A 20,256-nucleotide genomic window follows, 5' to 3' on the forward strand; every position below is an offset into this window, starting at 1 on the left:
ATTGTCTTTATGGATTTGTTTACCAGCCAGAGTGCGGTCTAGTCTGTCACCCAGGTGATGCTTTTGTGACAGCCTATTTTCAGGAATAAGCGGCTGTCTGATACTGGAGGAATGCGGAAAAAAGCAGAATTTAATACTGCAGGAGAAAAAAAAAACTTTTTTAAGAGGTGTTCTGCAAATGGCTGCCAGCAGCCATATCACTCTGCAATTCACAACTGGCAGCCCCACTGGAGCTCAGCAGTGTGAGCCTGGTCAGTACCTGGAGGGGAGACTCCTGGGAAAGCTGAGGCTGCTGCTGGAAGAGGTGTTAGTGGGGCCAGCAGGGGGCGCTCACCCTGCGGTCTGTGTGGGTCCTAATGCCCCAGTATAGTAACGGGGACACTAGACTGTAAACAACCGCTGTCCTTCGGATGAGACGTAAAACCGAGGTCCTGACTCTCTGTGGTCATTAAAAATCCCAGGGCGTTTCTCGAAAAGAGTAGGGGTGTAACCCCGGCGTCCTGGCCATATTTTCCCCTGGCCCTTACCCATCATGGCCTCCTAATAATCCCCATCTATGAATTGGTACATCACTCTGCTCTCCTCCCCACTGAGAGCTGATGTGTGGGGAGTGATCTGGTGCACAATGGCTGCCGTCACATCATCCAGGTGGGGCTGCACATTGGGGGTGGTGGAGGGGATCCCCATTACCTGTAAAGCACTTTGAGTGGAGTGTCCAGAAAAGAGCTATATAAGTGTAAGCAATTATTATTATTATTATTATTATTATTATTATTATTAAAGTGTAAATGTGGTGGCTGTTGAATCTCTCTTGGGTTTGCAAATACAAAATTCTTGGAGTGATGGAAAACCTAGTTTTTGAAAATACAGAATCAAATGTCTAACGACTTATTAAGGTGATTAAGGTTTTTCGCATGTTTAACTTGACTGTTGATCTCCGGAGTCTCTTGTCGCCATTTTGGCTCATATTGCCCCCTCCTAAATCTGCTTTGAGCCAAAATGGCTGCGAGTCTCTACAAGGGCTTGCGCAACAGCCGCAAAGGCGGGGCGGGGCTGGAGCTGAAGTGGGGCGTTCCCTGTGGCGACTCTGCCCAAAGAGAGTCGTCGATCTTCCAGTTGCAGCCAATCGGGATGTGAAGAGGGGCGGGACCGGACTACGATTGGCCGGTTTGAAAAAAGCAGGATGTAACGTTCCGCGAATTCAAAAAAGGCAGAGAGCTTTATTTGTGTGGTAACAGAGAGAAATTCTAGGGACTGTGGAGTTATCTGGCCGTGGCGTGTGAGTAGTCCACAGGTTGGGAGTCACGCGAACGGGAAACAGAGAAGAAGCAAGGGGAAAACCAGGTAAATATGGCAAAAAGAGACCAATAAATAGACATGTTTTGCAGAATAGACGCTAATCAAAAGCAAAATGAGACAAGCAACGCAAGTCTCTTTTCAGACTGAGATTGAGAAGATAAATGCGATCAGGTTGTCGAATGTCCAAGGTCCTGCGAAAATAAACTGTTGTGTAGCTGTGTTAGAGTTTACGTGTGAACTGCAGGCTGTCTTTTTGTGTATCTTTTAGAAAAGTGTCATATTCCTAACACTTATACTGAAGAAACACTCCTGCCTTGAGTCTCTTTACGGTTGAGCGGTGCGAAGTGGTTGTGCTGCCTCTGGACTCCGACTCTCTTTACTGCACATTAAGGTGCTCTGTCCTTGTTTTGAATTGGATCAGAGGTCAAAATGGGCACCAGCGAGAGCAAGGTCGCTGTGGCAACACCCAGACTGGAGCCCCCCAGCCGGCCCGTGAGGAACAAGCACCTTCAGAGCGTGATCGACCCTCGCTCCCCCAGTGCTGGTATTGACAGAACACCGATCCAGGTGAGAGAAGCAGGATAGGGGCAGGTATTTCCTATTGCTGCGTCTCAGGTCCAGGTGAGAGAAGCAGGACAGTGACACAGGTGTTCTATACTGTTGCTGGGTCTCAGGTCCAGGTGAGAGAAGCAGGACAGTGACACAGGTATTCTATACTGCTGATGGGTCTCAGGTCCAGGTGATAGAAGCAGGACAGTGACTCAGGTGTTCTATACTGCTGATGGGTCTCAGGTCCAGGTGAGAGAAGCAGGACAGTGACACAGGTATTCTATACTGTTGATGGGTCTCTGATACAGGTGATAGAAGCAGGACAGTGACACAGGTATTCTATACTGCTGATGGGTCTCTGATACAGGTGAGAGAAGCAGGACAGTGACACAGGTATTCTATACTGCTGATGGGTCTTCTTGTAAAGGATGCAGTTTTTTCCTCAAAGGGTTGTGGGACAATGGAACATGCACCCCAGCCCTGTTGTCGAAGCTGATACGCTCACATCCTTTAAGGACAGTTGAATATCATGGGGATGAACAGCATCTTGTTTGTAACCTTGTGTCCTTCAGATCACGTTGATCTTGACACCTTATGCCTCTAAAGGCATTAATTAGCTGAATTTAAGTGAAGCCCAGAAGACCTGAAAGGTGTGCAGTACAGGGTTCCTTCTGTGTTTCAGGTGGGTGCTGTCAGCAGCCTCACCCCTGTGAGGGGGGGGCTCTCTGAGGGTGCAGTCCTGGAAGACGACCCCCGCTCCCCCACGCTTGGTATTTCCCGCACCCCGATGAAAGATATCATGGCAGGTAGGAGTGTACCACTGTTGAGGAAGGACGGGAGCGGGGAGATGGCAAAATCACTCTGTGTTTCTGTATGTGTGCAGTGGTAATAGACACTGTTCTCTCTCCATTTCAGCTACGGTGACCTCCTTCGTTCGGCGGCTGAACGATCTCTTCCTCGACGAGGAAGGCAGGGCAGAGGAGGGCGCCCCCAAAACGGTCCCACGAGATCCCTACCCTGGGGTGCAGGACGACCCCTTTGTGGCCCCACCGGCCTTTTCTGAAACCCCCCCACTGGATTCTCCGGGGGCCGTACCCCAAAACCTACAGGCGGGGGCACAAGTGTGCCGTGAGCCCTCCCGATTCGGTTGCGGCTCGCCCGCGAAAGACGTTCCTCGTTTCCAGACACCCCTCCTGCCGGGAAGCTTGGGAATTGATGCCGGAGTTCTACAGACATCTCATGTGCTGAACAGTCCTCAACCAGACAAGATGGAAAACTCTGAGCCGATGGGAGAGCCTGCAGGACCCGAAATAGGGGAGCTCATGGAGTGTGGCGGGAGAGAGACCAAAGACGGGGTGCCCATGGAGGGGAACGAGTCATCCGAGTCGGGGTGTGAGCAGCCTCAAAGCCAAGAAATGGGGTTACACCTTGAGTCCTGCTCTCCACTTGGTAGCGGCCTCCAGCAGAGTGTGCCCCAAAACGGGGAAGAGGGGGCTCCCCCTCTGCCAAGCTCAACTTCTCCAAGAAATGCCACGGTCTCCGGTGCAGAACCCCAAAGCTGTGAAACGGAGCCTCACCTGGCATCCCAACGTCCCGACGATTCCGGGGTCGGCTCTGACGTGGCGAAGGCGGAAGGCGGGAAACCCGCCGGCAGTCAAGATGGTCACCTCGCCTTGCGGCCACAGTGGCTGAGGTCGGGTTTTGGGGTAACGGGGAAGGGGGTCCCCCCAGAGAGCCACAGGGCGGTCCCACAGGATTCGAACCGAACGCCAGACAGGGCTACGGCGGGACATCGGGGAGCAAAGCATGCTGGGAGTGGCGTTAAGGACCGGGCGTCACGTTGCAAGAAAGGTGGGGGATCAGGAAGTGTCCAGGGACTCTGACTGCCATGTGTGTCTGCTGCAGGCAGCAGGCAAGTATGTCTGTGATAACCACTGGCTCTGTTTCTCTCTCTCTCTCAGAGAAGAGTACCAAAGTGCTGCTGGGTGAGGGCCGCTCTCCACTGCAGATTCTGAAAGAGACCAACTCACCTCGGGAAAGACCGCTGCAGGTAACTCTTGGACTGCTGTCCCACGCCATAGCTCAGAGTCGGCAGGCCATATTTTGGTTTTGAACCAGAGCTATGCTTCTGGTTACCTGCTGAGGACAGATTTCTGGTACCAGGGTCACCAACCCTGGTCCCGGAGAGGCCCGGTCCAGTGACTCCAGGGGTCTGTAACCCCGGTCCAGTGACTCCAGGGGTCTGTAACCCCAGTCCTTAATGATCTTTAACATACTTGATTTAACAAATCGCCTGATTGCGATGAGGACTCTTCAGGACTAGGGTTGGAAATTTCTCTTCTTGAGTGTCTCTCAGTTTCATCAGTTGCTGGTCCGTTCACAACATACCTCACCCTGGGGACAAGACCATTTGCTTCTCACAGGAATTAGTCACAGAACTGGTCCCACAGGAATAGGAAATACCAGGAGGTTTTTGTTTTGCCCAATCCTTGTGATTTGAGAGTTTGGAGGACGGGTAACTTCCAGTAGTAAAATAGCAGAGGCTTCAAACTCCGTTCCTGGAGAGCCTTATCTCTCTGATCAATAAAGTAATTCAGAAATGTTTGTAAGCAAAGATCAAAATATCCTTCAGCCCTCATGGAACAGCGTTCCCTTTCAGCAAAATATTACTTAATTATTTAATTGAGCAACTTGAACAAGGCACTCGGTTTTCAATAACAGGTGATGAAGGATGAGCTCCAAGAATAAGTCAGTCAGGGCTTTTCAGGCCCAAGATTGGAAGCTCTTGTACTAGGCTGCCATATCCTCTAGATCAGACTCCCTGTGCTTTTCTTTCTTGTGTCGGGCTATCTAAAAATGTTCAGTAAGGTCCTTCAGTCCAAAATGCAGTGAACTTACAATAACCACGCAGCTGGCTACAATTGTGAAGATCACATCACTAAAAACTGCCCGTCTAGTGCATGAAGATAACGATTACAGGAAATGACCATGTATGCAAATGGACTTTTTAAAAAAGAACCTGTAAAACAGATCTCTTTAAATTATAAACACCTGAAGACCTGGCTGGAGCTGTTAAACTGGTCCGGTTAAGCAAAAAAAAAAGAGCTCATTTGGGTTACGAGCTCAGCTGGACTGAAAATCTGGAGACCGTGGTCCTCCAGAACTAGGACTGGAGATCTGCAGGTCTACCAATGCCTTAGGTTTTGTTCGTTACATGTGATTACAGGGCTGTGCTAACACTGTGCTCTTTCCCTGTTTTCAGATGAAGAAACAGCCCCCTCTGCTGGTCAGAGAAGGAAGGGTCACCCCTGACAGGCACAGTCAGGCTGCAACACTGAATAAGGAGAATCGGATGAGGTAGTCGGGGAGAGAAAGATGAACAGAGAGTGCATGATGGGGAGACAGAGGTGTGCCCCTCTGTCATTAACACTACACAAGCTCTTGGCCTCCACATCCACGTCTCTAAATATGTTCTGCTCTTTATCAAGAAGTCCTGTTAGTCGTAGCTCTGTGCGTCCTGATTCTCTCCCACTGCCTTTGCTGGGATCTTTCTCTGTGTCAAGTCAGTCTTTGTCTTTTTAAATCGAGTTGTAAATAAACAAATCCTGTAAATAAACTCCTTCCGAGATTGACCGTTTCGACTTGCCTGCACCTCGTGTCCGGCCTCTTCAGAAGCAGTCACACACATTGCCACAAACTGTGATGCAGGTCTAGTTTAATTGAAAAGAAGCAGTGGTAACAACATTCAGAAACAAATATCTGAGAAGTTGTAAAAGCGCCCCCCCCCCCCATAGTGTTTACAGGCAAGGTAAGGGCAGTCTGTTTTGTGGCTCTGTGGATTTCTGTGCCTTTATTTACAATCGATCCTTAACTCCTGCGACAAGCTGTACATTGGTGGTTTAAGTGAACCCGAAAATATCAATTTCAAAAGCCATAAGGCCTGGTGCAAATTGCTCCCTGGTGTGTGCACTGAAATCCGTTTGTGTAAAACGGAGAATTAAGTGAAAGATCATTAGCTGTAGGAAAGAAGGCTTGAAAAGCCCACAGCAGTGAGATGGATTAAGGTGGAAGGGGAGAATTGTGCGACTTCCTGCTCGCGGGTTAATGAACCAGTTTAGTTGACGACAGTCGCAATGTGTTGGCAACAGCCGGCCTAATCTTTCTCGCCCGGTGGAAGAATTTGGGTTGAGTTGGAAGGATAGATGCCCAGGAGACCAGGAAGGAAAGCCCAGAGGAAGAGGGACGGGAGCAGGTGAGGGGGAAAGGAGACAACCGAGTTTGAGAGCTACCAGCAGTTTCGCTAGCGAGAGAAAATGGAAGCTGTGGAAAGGGAGAGAGAGGCCCAGATCTAAGCACATCTCAAGATTTGGAGGTCAAAGGGGAAAGGGGGGGGGTGAATTACCCAGAATGCACAGCACATTTTAAAAGCTATGTTTCAAAAAGTGGATTTTCACTCTTGTGTGTGGGTTTGCAATTTCAGATTTGGGCAATCCGGAAGTTTTGATCCTTTTTTTTTTCCAGCCCTGCTTCGCTCACATTTTGGAATAATACGGTTTCACTGTATTCGGGCATGAAGTGAGCGACGGGATCATTCAATAATGCTGATGGCCGTCGAAACACCACGAACGCGTCATGGATTTAAAAGATGTTATGTAGCTCCCACCTCCGCACATACCTCTGCTGCAGATTTGATTTTTGTTTTTTATTTTACAGTTAAAATGATATAAGATGAATGTTGCGTAACCCAGAGAGAGTCCGTGTAGAGCGATTGAGGTAGAAAAGATGCATACGCCTGTATCAGGGTGTATACTGTATAAATCCAGTTCTGGATAATCAGAATCTCTTTCAAGCAACACTAGCCTGTAGAGTCACTCCGATTAATAATAATTCCTAACACTTATATAGTGTTTTACTCCCCTCCACCACCACCAATGTGTAACCCCCATCTGGAAGCCATTAATTATTGTAATTGGAGCATTAAGCGTTGTGCTTGAATGAAAGATAGCAGACCAGCAACACCTACTTGATAATCGTATATTATTAGTAAGATATATGGCTGGACAAATGCATACATTAAAAAAACCAGTTTGGCTGAGAAGAACATGTCCCATAATCCATTGTAGCCCTCCTTCCCACTGCCTTCTGGGAGTTGTAACTTGCATGTCTAGAAAACGTGTCTGAAAATCCCGATTTAAAATAGGAACTGCAAAACAACCTGAAGACTAAATTAAAATTAGTCGGCGAACACACACTTCCAAGTTTTAAGGGAAGCCACCTGCAGATGGTGTTTTGTTGATCAGCTGTAAAATCATTGGCATATGATTGCATGTTTAATTACATTTGCTGATCGCCTGTCAGCCTTAATGACAATAAAACTCTTAACCTTAATATATTTGAAAAATCAGTTCACAACCAGTAAAACAATGACTTCTTTCTATTTTATAACTTAATTACCAATGAACAGGGTGTTTTTTTCTTAATTTTCCTCTTGAAGAAAAACAGACGTCTCATAAAGTATTGCAAACCTTAACAGACGCCAGAATGAGTCCCAGTGTGCATCAGTTTTACAGTATGGATTCCAATTTGCAGATACGTAAGCTTGTGTTGTATATTTGTTTCTGTAAGCTAAAAAAAATCAATTAAATAAGTCCAATAAATAACAAGAAAACTAACAGTACAATCAAAGGTTAATGAAAAAAAAAGCATTTCTCTAAAGATCCTTCAAGTTACAAGTGTTAAAATCATTTACATAACTCTAAAAATAGAAACGATTTATGAGTTTCTTATTTTAAAAAATATTGCTAATTGTTTTCCCATTATTTAGCCATTTGTTATTTATACTTTGTTTCCGTATTGCGGTCCGTATTCGAGATCAGTCTTTCCCTGAAAAGCACGCACGCTACCATTAATGACAATAAATACAGATGCAGAATCGGGCTGTTTCATTGCTCGGTAACAGGTCTTGCAGAGAGTGAGAGGGAAGAGAGACAGACAAAACAGACAGGCTGACTGCTTCAAGACTGACATTGTCTACCCCCGTCTGTCTCCAGGTGAGCAAACTCAGACCCACTGTCTCTATCTCAATTCTTTCCTCACTATGGCTTCTGTCCTCTTGTCTGTCTGTTCCTAGAACTCATTTGCATAAACCCAAATATTGTCTTCCGACAGACTAGCTTCTACCTATTCTGCCCCTCTTTCTCTCTCTGTCCGTATTTATCTCTCTCTCTCCCTTTCCTCCTCTCCATACCGCAACATTCCTAGTTCCAGATTTTCAGGAAGCTGTCCCATGATCCTGTGCAGGCAGCCATTCCGTCAGAGGTCACTCCGATACAGCTCACACGGTTGTCATGACCAGACAGAACACCTGGGGGAGAAGGAGGGGGATTGCTTGATAGGCATCATTGTCTATTACGTTAACACACAACTACAGATTCTAATATAGAAACCAGAGACACTCCTCAAACAGAGAGATTAATACAGACCTAATATAGACCCTAGAGACACACCTAACAGAGAGATTAATACAGAACCTCATATAGACCCTGGAGACACACCTAACATGGAGAGATTAAGACAGACCCTAATATAGACACTAGAGAAACACCTAATACCGTTTAATACAGACCCTATTATAGATCCTAGAGACGTATTATAGTACACAGACAGATTCATATATCTCAGTGCGGCATCTTGCACAATGAGAATTATATAGACCACATAGAGAACCAGACACAGACCGTAGAGATATGTCTAACACAAAAAGAATAATGTGTCACCCCGAAACTGACATAGGGCAATTAGTAACAGCCCCAGTATCAGCCCAGCAGACAGCTGGCCACTCACCCACTCTCTCGGCCTTGAGGGTGTCCCAGATGTTGCAGTTGAAGTCGTCATACCCGGCCAGGATCAGCCGGCCGCTGCGGGACATGGCAATGGAGGTGATCCCGCAGATGATGCTCTCGTGGGAATAGCCGATCAGCTCCTGGTCGGCGCGCAGGTCGAAGAGCTTGCAGGTGGCGTCGTCGGAGCCCGTGCAGATGGCGTTGCCGTTGGGGAAGAACTGGGAGGGAGGCAGGGGGAGAGACGTACATGTAAGGGCTCGAACCCTAGACCGTTTCCAAGACGGGTGGAAGACCCGTTATTCCTGATCGCTCGCGCAGAGGGAGTTCCCACTGGGGAAGAGCTGGGAGAAAGGCAGGGAGAGAGATGTAAGGGTAAGAGCTCGAACCCTGGAATAATTCCAAAATGGACAGGGAGTCTCGTCACCCCCCCAACTCTCGACCACTCGCGCAGAAAGGGTTCCCACTGGGAAAGAACTGGGAAGGAGGGAGCAATAGAGGCGTACAACAAAGGGCTTGGCCGTAGACCGATTCCAAGATGGGTGGAAGACTCGTTATCCCTGTGCTTGATCGCTCGCACAGAGGGAGTTCCCAATGGGAGAGAGCGGGGGAAAAGGCAGCGAGAGAGACGTGCAGGTAAGAGCTCAAGCCCTGGGCTCATTCCGAGACGGGCCGGAATCCCATCAGCCCCGCTCTAGGCCACTCACACAGATGGCGTTGATGTCGGACTCGTGGCCCGTGAAGGTCTGTCGGCAGGTGCCCTCGCGTACGTCCCACAGCTTGGCAGAGGAGTCGCAGGCCCCCGAGATGAAGAGGTTGAAGTCCGGGGACACGGCCAGACTCATGCAGTCCCCCGTGTGTCCCGTGAAAATCGTCTTCTGCGTCCCCGTCTCGATGTCCCACAGGGCACTGTGGCGGAGAGACGTAGGGATTCGGTGTGCGCGGTTAGGTGTTACTCCAAGCACTGCCTCAGCTCTCGCGGGGGAGAGCTCATGATATCGAGGGGCATGGTGGCTTGCAGCTCTGGGGTCCTGGGTTCAATTTCTGGAGTGCCTTGTGCCCGGAGTTTGGAAGTTCTCCCTGTGTTTGTATGGCTTTTCCTCCGGATGCTCCGGTTTCCTCCCACAGTCCAAAGACATGCTGACGGGTTATCTGGCTTGTGGGAAAACTGGCCCTGGTGTGAGTGTGTGTGTCTGTCTGCCCTGAGATGGAAAGGCTCCAGCTCCCCCACGACCCTGAATTGGATGAATATGGCTAGATGGATCTCGTAATATTATCGACCTTAAGACATACTGTAAAGAAGTAAAGAGACTTTATCATCCAAAAATTGTTCAGTGAATTCAGAGCAATGAACTCAGTGTTTTCGGCATTTGGAAAAGAAGGCCACATTGGGGCTGACACCAGGATATGAAAGGCACAGGGTTATTTAACCCCTGTAGTGGACCAGCTGGTGTAACTGTAGTTCTCTTTAAAGAATGAGATCCTGAAATTCTGGGGAGAAGCTGTTAAAGGGGTCCAATTAAGCCAATTATAAGCAGCTTTAGGTTATTACGAGCTCAGATGTGTAGTCTCTTTCGTAGAAGGTGACCATTTTGGCTCTTTCTGGGGGTCCAGGTGTAGTCGCTGAGCCAAAATAGCTGCTGACAAACCAGTAATTGAACCCAGGTATGGATGGGGACAATTAAGGCCCAGGTGGGTTATTAAAGATCTGTAATTGGGAGCAGGGAGTGGGGAAAATACGGAAAGGAGAGTTTATAAAGGCTCAGAACTAATTAATAGCAATCAGTGAAGCAGGTGATGTAAATGAACTGGTTTAGAGATCATTTAGGACCAGTATCTCAGTTTCAGCCCATAAGGATCAGAGTTTTCCTAACTGAATGTATAACCTGCTTATTTCTTCAATAACCAACGGGTATTCCTGATCCCAGTCAAAGGAGAGTTTGGATGTAAGAGGTCAAGAATATACAGTTGTGCTCTGTATTGTGGTTTCTGAGCTGTCCTGTATTCTCATCAGACACACTGGGGGGGGAGGACAAATTTAAGTCACTTTGTTAAACCGAAATCAGACACCCCTGTGCTGTGCTGGAACAGGCAAGACCTGTCCTGTCTGAGCCACGATGACACCTGTGAGCTCTAAATGAGGTGATCAGCTGAGCTGATGGGGTAAGCAGGCCAGCATGCTCACCAGGTGGTGTCTCCAGAGCTGGTGACGATCTCGTTGTCATTGAGGAAGCGACAGCAGGACAGGTATCCTGGAGCAAGAGGGAGACTGTGTGAGTGGTAACCATTCATATTGCAGGCACTATTCGAGATGTATTACTTTATCTGGACACACTGGCAGTCGTTCAATACCTTCAGCTTTTACAGGTAATTGGAATTGTGTGTTGGATGGGTGATCCATTAGTTAGTTAATCATGAAGTGTTTCAGTTGCTACTAATTGAACAGTGTGGGCGCCCAGCTTGCAGCTCATCTTGATTAGTACTGTCTGACTCTCTGCTCATCTTGATTAGTACTGTCTGACTGTCTGCTTAGTGTTCATTAAGCAGTATGCTAATACGTCAATGAACTGTATTGAGCTCAAGTGTGTGGCCAGCTGACCTGTAAGGTGATTGGTAAACAATCTAATGAGTTAAGGACACTACTGCTCTGCCTGCACTGGTTGATTGTGTGAAAGAGGTGTCAGGCAAGTGCATGTTTGTTCATGAACATTCAATGTGTTCGATTTGAGTCTAATTGGGTGTCTGTATGGGTTGATGAGTTACTTGCTTAAAATTGTGTTCAAGGACGGAGTCACCCTGGTACGTTAGACCCTGTGTAGGCTGATTTTGACTTGTGTGATTAAGGTAAAGAGGTAATGCATTATAGTGTTGACTGGTGAGCCGTTCAAGTTGTTGAGTTCTGTGTTTGAGTGCAGGTGGTGACTAATGATGGAGTTCATGAGCAGGGATATCTGACTGTGCTACTGGTCGACCGGTTACTTTATGTGACAACCCCTATAATTAATCAGTCAGTTCATGGCTTAAAGTGGCATAGTAAAATTGTTCTCATTTCAAATTCAGCACAAAATCGGGAACTTGGTGAAAGTGCTGTATGGTTGCTAATGTTGCTGCAGACCCCTGGTATCCCTGTGGGCGAGATTGAGAGTTTTCACGAGTTGGAGATGTGAAGCGGCCCTTCCTGCTCACTAGTCCCTGTAATGACTAATGGAATGGGATGGACGAGCGAATAAGTACAGGTTGTGCAGCAGGTGTTTCCCCGCAGCAACATTCCAGCGTGATCTGCATGCAGAGTTAACAAGTAAGTAGTCTAGAAGTGGAGAGCCATGATCCTACTGGATTAAAAGCTATCAATGCCGTTTCTTCCTAAAACGGGAAATGTTAAAAACCGTGTTGCGCTTGAAACGGCTGGGGTGTTGGTGAGCGGGAACGGTACCCGTGTGCGCGGCCAGCTCGCGGCTGACTTTGACGTTGCCCTCTCGGGTCTTCAGGTTGTAGATGGAGCACATGTTGTCCAGCCCCCCACAGGCCACGAAGTTCCCTGAGGGGGCGTAGGCACACGTCATTACCCAGGAGGACTTGAGAGGGATTGCGTTGACCTGAGAGAGAGCGAGCGAGCGAGTGAGTGAGTGTTAATGCAGGTCTGGGCTAGAGTGAGGATAACGCAATGAGAGAGAGAGAGAGAGAGAGAGAGAGAGAGAGATCTGGATCTCTGTACCTTGTTAGTGGTGTAGCTGTCCCACACGATCAGTTTTCCATCCTGGGATGCACTGACCAGCAACCTGGAGGAGACAGAAGGGGGGATGATCTAGATACACAACTGTGAACTGCACGGCCAACGCGCTGCGGGAGAGAACTGTGGAGTGAGTTTCCGAGTTCGGTCGTCATGGGTGAAGTCAGGCACCAATGAATACACAGAGCGGAGTCCAACTAGCGGGTGGAAAGAGATTTCAGTAGATATTTTTGTATAAAAAGAGAGGTATCTGCACACAGACTGAGTATGTAGAGAATGTGTGTATAGACTGCTCCTTTGTACCTGGATCCTAGGGTCTGTGGGAGTGTGCATGTGGAGAGACTGATGTCACAGGTGTGTGTATATATAGTCACACAGGCTGGTCTATGTGCAGTGTGCCTGTAGAGAGACTGATGACACAGGTGTGTGTGTGTGTATATATATATATGCTCACACAGGCTGGTCTAGGTGCAGTGTGCCTGTAGAGAGACTGATGACACAGGTGTGTGTGTGTGTATATATGCTCACACAGGCTGGTCTATGTGCAGTGTGCCTGTAGAGAGACTGATGACAGGTGTGTGTGTGTATATATGCTCACACAGGCTGGTCTAGGTGCAGTGTGCCTGTAGAGAGACTGATGACACAGGTGTGTGTGTGTATATATGCTCACACAGGCTGGTCCAGGTGCAGTGTGCCTGTAGGGAGACTGATGACACAGGTGTGTGTGTGTATATATGCTCACACAGGCTGGTCTATGTGCAGTGTGCCTGTAGAGAGACTGATGACACAGGTGTGTGTGTGTGTGTATATATGCTCACACAGGCTGGTCCAGGTGCAGTGTGCCTGTAGAGAGACTGATGACACAGGTGTGTGTGTGTATATATGCTCACACAGGCTGGTCCAGGTGCAGTGTGCCTGTAGAGAGACTGATGACACAGGTGTGTGTGTAGTCACACAGGCTGCTGCAGGTGTCGTACCTGGAGTCGGTAGCCCAGTGCATGGCGTAGATCTTCGCCAGATGGCCTCTCAGCGTCTTCCTGGTTCTCATCTGGATGCGGCCGACCACCTCCGTTCCAGCCACCATCTCCGCCAGGGTGGTGTCTGCCACGGCTTTCCGGGCGTCCTGTTACACGATTGGCACCGGCGTCGTTATCGGCAGAAACGATCTCACCGCAGACCTAGAGCTGGCCTCTGTAACCTGCACGGGCGCCTCCGCTGGGCTGCTGTTATCACGGTCCTCACTACAATCGCAAGGCAGCTATTGCCCTCAGTGCTCCAGTCTGCCAGCACAGGGAACATCGCTTTGAATTCACCTCGATCCGTTCAGGGGAGGAGGGGAGAAAAGTAACTTCTCACCGTTAGTTTGATTTATAGTCTGGCCAAGTGGGTGATCAAGTCTTGCTTTCACTTGCTGTGCTTTCCTGGGATAGGTATTGTGTAGACGTTCATATATTACACAGATTATTAGTAATCTAATAAATGAATAATAAACTTGTCAAGGAAATTGGATTGATCATTATCGTCCAGACCATTAGTAATGATTACTAGCGAGAGTAACTTTTGCGGCAGCTACAATAGTTGTAGCCGAATTTAAGGTCCATTTTAGACCAAATGAATCCATGTGGAGTTGATCCATATGCACAGCTGTTCAAGAGTCATCATCGGGAATTACTATATACATATTATGAGATTCGATGATCAAATCTTTCTGCCTTTCTTTCCTGTTGTTGAAATTGGATTAATCTTGATCTTCCAGAACCTGATCACAACAACACGTCAACTATACACAAGCTGCTAATAGGAAGAGTTGTAGGAGCTGATCGGTCAGTCCGTCTTCCCCAGTTGGATTGAATTGAAGTTCCCAGAATTTCTATTTTGTTTGGGTTCATCCCTGTGCGTTCCTTAAGTTTGAAAGGCTACTTTTGGTGCTACAAAACCAGATCTAACAGGACTAACCATTTACATTTCGGAGAGGAGAGTGGATTCTCACCCTGGATATAATCATCGTGCTTCAACAACTGACACGCCTAGTTCATGCAATTCAGGTTTCATGCATTATCTGTTCATTACAAGATAATAAGCAACCCAATGTCATATCATTAAATTCCAGATCGCACGCTACTGCACAGTGTAATCAGATTCTAACAGGGTCTTTATACTTATGCAGTCTTGAGTGACGTGCGCAAGAGACAGTTTTTGTATTGATGAAATCAGGCTGGCTAGGTGGTATTTGTTTTTCATGATTCATTCTGATCTCACGTTTGAGGAGTAAATGGGGAGGGGTCAGTCTCGACTGTGTTGGCCATATTAATTTAGTGTCATTTAGGTGTTAATTAAGTCTCCAGTAACAGGATGGTCATTATCTATCAATAACCGATTAAGTAACTGTACATGTTGTGGATGTTAAGGAGACATTGCAAAGTTTCTGTGTGGTGCGATGTTGATCAGTTGAACACTCTGGTCTCAGCAGTGTTATCTGTGGAGTGCTCAAGAGCCATGTTGAATTAATTAACGTCAAGCAGGTAATTGGACTCACGGCAATCTGCTGTTTCAGGGCCTCTGCCTCTTTCCGAAGCTGCTCCACTTCTCCCATGGCAACGGTTGCTAGGCGCTGTCACCACCGGCAATGGACAGGAAGTGAGGTCGGGTGCTAGAAGGAGCTGGGAAAGAGAGTTTTGGAATCATCTGTGCGTGTTCGGTAACTGCTTCGTCCGATACCGAGTCAAGTTTAAAACAGCCCATCACAGGACACACACACTCACACCAGGGCCAGATTTTCCAGAAACCAGTTAACCTACCAGTTAATTAACTGTCAGAAGAAATGCAGGTCAACCGGGGCAGAACATGCAAACTCCACGCAGACAGCACCCCAGGAATTGAACCCACAGCCCCAACGGTGTGAGGCAGCCGTGCTCACCCCTGCCCCACCCTGCCTCCTTCTTCCCAGACACTTTTATTAGATATAAGTCCCCCAGGAAGCAACAGTTGCAAGCTAAACACGGGGCTCTTATCTCCTGTCTCTTGGTGTTTGCTGTCCGGCTGCGTTTGTTTATTGCTGAGAAACGATCCTTTTCCTCTTCTGAATCGGCTTATTTGCTTTGCAAACGAGTTCTCCCAGTCCCCCAAAAAAATCTGCTTGCGCCACTTTGCAAAATTTGACTGGGCGCGCAAACACACGCACACGCACACACACACCCTCAGAGCACGCTGTAAATATGGGCACGCGGAGCACGGCCGGGTCCTGCCAGCCTCCCCGCATTCTCAGTCAGTGCAGGGTCAAGCTGGGGCGCTGTCTCTGTATGTCCAGGTGCTGTGACGTCCAGTGGGCCTGTGGACATGAACCCCATTCTCTCTCTCTCTCGCCCTCTCCCATTTGCATGCCGATTTAAATCTCCTTCTGCCGATCTGACCATCTCCCTCTCTCTCTCTTCCTCTCATTTCCATGCTGTATGCAAATAAACCCATTGGCCAGGTCACACACACACGCACACCTGTCTCCCTACCGTGGCTCGGCTGTAGTTTGCTGCACTTGTAATCGCAACTACCCGATCACGTAAGACCCAGGTCCAGAACGCGCCGTATTGTTCCAGCAGAACCAGATTTAGATTGCAAATGCAAAACATTGGACCGGCCACACGTCAACTTGACCACGCTGGCCTGTTTGGATTGGACGCTCAGTTTCAATGGATCTTCTTATACGGAAACTGCACGCGAGCCCGTACCTGAAGTTTCCCGTCGCGTGTAAGTGCGACGGCGTGGAGGGGGCATTTAAAGCCGAGAACGGGAGGCACGTCTGTACACAAAGGGTTGTGGGAGAAGGGAACAAGGCGCCCGGCAAAAAGAAGCGGCTGGATGAGGCCCTCGGCTAAAGCGTGGGATCTCGCGCCCGAACTGAGCCGGGTGCCCCCCCCCCCCCCCACCTCGTTTCTGGCCTCTCTCGACTTCTTTGCGAGACCCAGGAAGTCTTTCCTGCCTTTCGCGTTTCCACTATGCAGCGCCTTCATAAAAAAAAACTTTCAACCCAAAGCAGCTCCTGTCTCCCCCCCGAATGACTGCCCCATAGAGAAAACAGCCGCTCTTACCTTCGGCGGTGGCGAGACTGGGAGGCACGCGGTTGATCGCTGAGCTCTCTCTGTGCAGCGTCGCCGTCCTGTGCTGTCAGTCTGCTGCTCTGTTTGTCTTTCAGCTCCGATCTTGTGACCCTCGGCGATTTGACTGAAATTTGTTTGGAGTGACACAGAGAGAGAGAAAGAGAGAGAGAGAGATGACGAGAGGCCGCCCCAGCCAGCGAGCAGGAGATACAGATTAACTGCAGCACAGGTCGGCGCCGTGGGTGGGCTGGAGGTGGCCGGTGGGCCTGCAGGGCGGGCACCCTCTCCGGGACGGGACATGCAGAGGGTCCCGTTCAGCTGGCCTCTGCCCTCCTGGGCTTTAACGCCCGGAGCAGCGAAGGGAGAGAGGCGGGCAGACTGCGTTAGAGCCCAGCAGGAGATTTCAAGCAGGGGATCCGCTGGGCTAAACCGCCTCTGATCCGATTAGAGACGATGACTGCTCTTTACGAGGGGATAAAGGAGGGGAGGGGAGGGGGGTATTAGCGCAGAGAGAACTCTCGGCCTAACTAACCAGACGCCAGCGGACGTGAGCACTACAGGGGGAGAGGCGGTGATGGTTCGGTGGAAGAGGGGCAGAGGTACACTCAGTGCAGGACAGGACAGTGCCGTAACCCTGCAGGGAGAGAGGAGGTGTCAAAGTAGATGAGTGGGTGGCCTGGCTGGACGCTACGGTACTGAGAGATGGGTGGAGAGACAGATATTTCATGCAGATGGGGAGACTAACTGAACGCAGTACTTGTTCCCTCCCAGTAGGTGGCGGCGCTGTCGCGCACGGCCCGTGGTTGGCTTGAAGCGACGAGGAGCTGCCCTGTAGGCACTGCCACCCGGAGACCGTTTTAGACTGGCCATTGACTGTGAGCGGCGGCTGCTTTCTGGTGATTGCACCGCAGCAGCAAGAGCTCCGCCAGCCTCTCTACCGCTGGCAGGAAATGGAAACGGCTCAGAGAGCCTGGAAAGAGAGGGCAGAAACGCTCAAAACGTTCCCATTTTTCTCATGGGCTCCTGAAAGACACGCCCCATGATCCTCTGCAGGAACCTCGGTTTGGTACAGCGAGTGTTTTATCCCCCCGGAGGAAACTGGGAGCTGTAGCAGGACACTCTTCGCTGGTTCAGCCATGAGCTCCGCCTGCCGAGAATCGATTTCCGTCGGCGTTACGAGCTGTCTTTTCTTGAATTGACCTCTCCTCTCCCCTCTCGGTGCCCCGCGCTATACTACCCTGTGAGCGCCGATCGCGTCTTCCCTCGTGTCGAACTGAACACGCCTTCGCGCTTCCTATTGTAAGTTGGAGGTGACTGCGTCTACGTACACGTGACATCCTGTCCTGCGCTGTGTCTGTGATGTACTATGTTGTCCTGCTCAGATGGCACTACCGTCCAAAAGCACAGTATTTGTATTTCCAAGTTCACCAGACCCCTAATCCAGTCTGCCTTCCACAGTCCATCACTGTAAACCCCCTACTTGACCCTCCCTGCCGAGTGAGGAAGTTTGCCGAGAGTCAGTGGTTGCACGCCAACATGGCGCCCAAGAGCGGCGATGTGGCTGGTTCGCCCCGTGGGCCGTTCGGATCCAGTCTGTCCTCTCGTTATTCCGGACTCCGCAAGCGCTTGTGCGCGTTGAATCGGATTGTTTTTTTTCTAGTTGTGGTTTTCCGTCGCGCGTTATTTAACCTGCTTTGGGGGGGGGGCGACGCCTTTAAGGTCTTGTTATCGGCGCACGCCTGCGAATCAGCCTGTTGCCCCAGCGCGGACGCCACATACACTGCGCCGCACGCCGAAATAAGAAGAAGAGGCCCCCCCCCGAGCTACGGTCCGACTGGGGCTAGGAGGGACTGGCGGGAAAGACAGAGGTCCGAGCGTCTGGAATCGCGAAGCTGTTGAAATGGGTCTTACCTTGGCTTTGCTCTGGTGAAGGTGCTGCGCTTGTCCTTCTCCTCCTCCTCCTCCTCCTCTGTCTGATTAGGTTTCTCTGCCCCTCCGCAGTCTCCCTTGTGCTAGCTTTTTGAGTTCTGCCCTGTTCTGCTGCTGTAGCTGGGAGCTCCTTCTCTGTCGCGGCTGGACTTCGGTCAGGAGTCCGGTGCAATCCCTTGCTTTCTCTCCGTCTCTGTCTCTCTCTCTCTTTCTCTCTCTCTCTCTCCCCGCCTGGCCTTTGATGAACAGATGAGGGCCGAGGGATTGGAAGGGATGAAGGGAGATCAGCGCTGAAGGGATAAAACTGAGGGATGGGCGGAGAGAGAGAGAGAGAGAGAGAGGGAGAGCGAGAGAGAGGTAAACCGATTTGCTCACCAGAATCAGGTCATAAGGTCAAAAGACTTCAAGGGGTAGAGCAACAGCAGGGGAAGTTGCTCTGTCCCATAAAAAGGGCTGAAATTAGTTCAGAAAGGGAACGCGCGCCTTTCGAGACGGGCACAGATCCGTCCTCAGCAGTTGAGAGGCCAGCCGAAAAGAAATGAAATGAAGATCACTGAAGCCTGGGGCACAACAGACATCGCGAGAAGCCCGACCTGCCCTTACAGAAATGGAATGTACTGGCGGGGTTAGGGAGCGGGATTATTTGTAGTGATGTCGTTTTGCTGGGTGGGGGTGGTGATCGTACTGCTCTGTGACGGTCTCGGGGGGGGTTTTGTTAGTCGGCGAGTAGCCATGAATTCCGGGAGGGTTAATTAGCTCAGCTGTTAATTGGATTTCCCGGGAGTGGGGACCTGGGAGTTTGGTGTGCGTTTGTCAGGGGGGGGGGGGTGTACAGGGGGAATCTTGTTAAAGAATCAGCACTCTGACATAATACCTACGTCAGCCCTGAGAACATTACCCTCTCGCTGGGTAGCGAGACACCCTGCGCTGCCACAGGTAGAGAGAGAGAGGTAGACAGGATACTATCACTGAGCTAGAGATTCGCCATTACAGACCAGACGACTGGGCATTCCAGTACATTAATCCATTCCAGTGTATTAATACTACACTGAGTGAGACAGACAACAATGTCCACTGTTACACACTTACACAGTGACTGGGCATTCTAGTATATTAATACTTTCCAGCGTATTAAAACTGCACTGGGAGAGACTGAGAGAGTAAGACTCACACAGTGACCGAGTATTGTGACGGCCAGTGAACTAGTCACAGACGGTATCCCAGGTTCAGACTTTTCCAACCCTTCTGTGTACATGTCCACACAGAACACACGGCCCAGTGGACAGAGCTCCGGCCAGCAGCCGGGCAGAGAAATATCTACATAAGGCACGTGGTCCATCCAGGAGGTCAAGTCTGGGGTAGAGACCGACAGCTCCTGCTTAGTCAACTGAGAGATTTCTCTTTTTAAAGCCGAGTGTGCCTGGACACGTGTGTATATACTGTACAGTGTGTGTGTGTGTACAGGGGTCTGTAAGTATAGTTTGTGTGTGTATAGGGGTTGTATGGGGGTGTGTATGTGTATGTACCGCATGTGCAAGTGTATAGGGTTGTGTATTTGTTTATACAGTATGTTCAGGTGTATAGGTTGTGTACAGTGTGTGCATATACAGTATGTATGTGTGTATAGGAGTGGGTATGTATAGGGGTGTGTAAGTATAGTTTGTGTGTGTTTATGGGGCTGTGTATATGTGTGTGTATAGGGATGTGTATGTACAGTACAATATGTGTGTATAGGGGTGTGTATGTGTATAGACAGTTTGTGTGTGTATTGGGGTGTGGATGTGTATATATACAGTATGTTTATATCCATCCACATATA

General features: G+C 49.4%; 2 protein-coding genes across 3 annotated transcripts; one reads left to right on the top strand and one right to left on the bottom strand.

Moving 5' to 3' along the window:
• Positions 1 to 1,187: 1,187 nt before the first annotated feature.
• cdca3 (cell division cycle associated 3) lies at positions 1,188 to 5,480 on the top strand. Its single transcript, XM_088619582.1, has 6 exons — positions 1,188 to 1,344; positions 1,721 to 1,866; positions 2,531 to 2,654; positions 2,764 to 3,699; positions 3,810 to 3,898; positions 5,111 to 5,480. The coding sequence occupies exons 2-6, from the start codon at positions 1,729 to 1,731 to the stop codon at positions 5,207 to 5,209; spliced, it is 1,386 nt and encodes a 461-aa protein (XP_088475708.1). The 5' UTR covers positions 1,188 to 1,344; positions 1,721 to 1,728; the 3' UTR covers positions 5,210 to 5,480.
• A 66-nt stretch (positions 5,481 to 5,546) lies between these two features.
• Positions 5,547 to 19,014, bottom strand: gnb3a (guanine nucleotide binding protein (G protein), beta polypeptide 3a). 2 transcript variants are annotated; one of them, XM_088619583.1, is made up of 10 exons: positions 18,420 to 19,014; positions 16,500 to 16,632; positions 14,954 to 15,077; positions 13,395 to 13,540; positions 12,403 to 12,466; positions 12,121 to 12,283; positions 10,873 to 10,939; positions 9,395 to 9,596; positions 8,692 to 8,908; positions 5,547 to 8,212 (listed from the first exon to the last, which is right to left on the bottom strand). In XM_088619583.1, the coding sequence occupies exons 3-10, from the start codon at positions 15,008 to 15,010 to the stop codon at positions 8,106 to 8,108; spliced, it is 1,023 nt and encodes a 340-aa protein (XP_088475709.1). In that variant the 5' UTR covers positions 15,011 to 15,077; positions 16,500 to 16,632; positions 18,420 to 19,014; the 3' UTR covers positions 5,547 to 8,105. The 2 variants fall into 2 exon arrangements, with proteins under 2 accessions (XP_088475709.1, XP_088475710.1); XM_088619584.1 differs by lacking the exon at positions 18,420 to 19,014 and having other exon boundaries at positions 16,500 to 16,914.
• Between the last annotated feature and the right edge of the window lie 1,242 nt (positions 19,015 to 20,256).

This window comes from Lepisosteus platostomus, chromosome 25 (assembly GCF_059453375.1).
Source record: "Lepisosteus platostomus isolate fLepPlt1 chromosome 25, fLepPlt1.hap1, whole genome shotgun sequence".
Taxonomy (NCBI): domain Eukaryota; kingdom Metazoa; phylum Chordata; class Actinopteri; order Semionotiformes; family Lepisosteidae; genus Lepisosteus; species Lepisosteus platostomus.

What these genes read in the sequence shown, in the direction of transcription:
- gnb3a (XM_088619583.1), bottom strand. Translation starts at nt 15,010, where the DNA reads ATGGGAGAAGTGGAGCAGCTTCGGAAAGAGGCAGAGGCCCTGAAACAG. An exon ending in CCCTGAAACAGCAGATTGCC is followed by an intron (nt 13,541 to 14,953) that starts GTGAGTCCAATT and finishes ATCGTGTAACAG; the next exon opens with GACGCCCGGAAAGCCGTGGC. An exon ending in AGCTCTGGAGACACCACCTG is followed by an intron (nt 9,597 to 10,872) that starts GTGAGCATGCTG and finishes TCTCCGCCACAG; the next exon opens with TGCCCTGTGGGACATCGAGA.
- cdca3 (XM_088619582.1), top strand. Translation starts at nt 1,729, where the DNA reads ATGGGCACCAGCGAGAGCAAGGTCGCTGTGGCAACACCCAGACTGGAG. An exon ending in TTGACAGAACACCGATCCAG is followed by an intron (nt 1,867 to 2,530) that starts GTGAGAGAAGCA and finishes TCTGTGTTTCAG; the next exon opens with GTGGGTGCTGTCAGCAGCCT. An exon ending in GATGAAAGATATCATGGCAG is followed by an intron (nt 2,655 to 2,763) that starts GTAGGAGTGTAC and finishes TCTCCATTTCAG; the next exon opens with CTACGGTGACCTCCTTCGTT.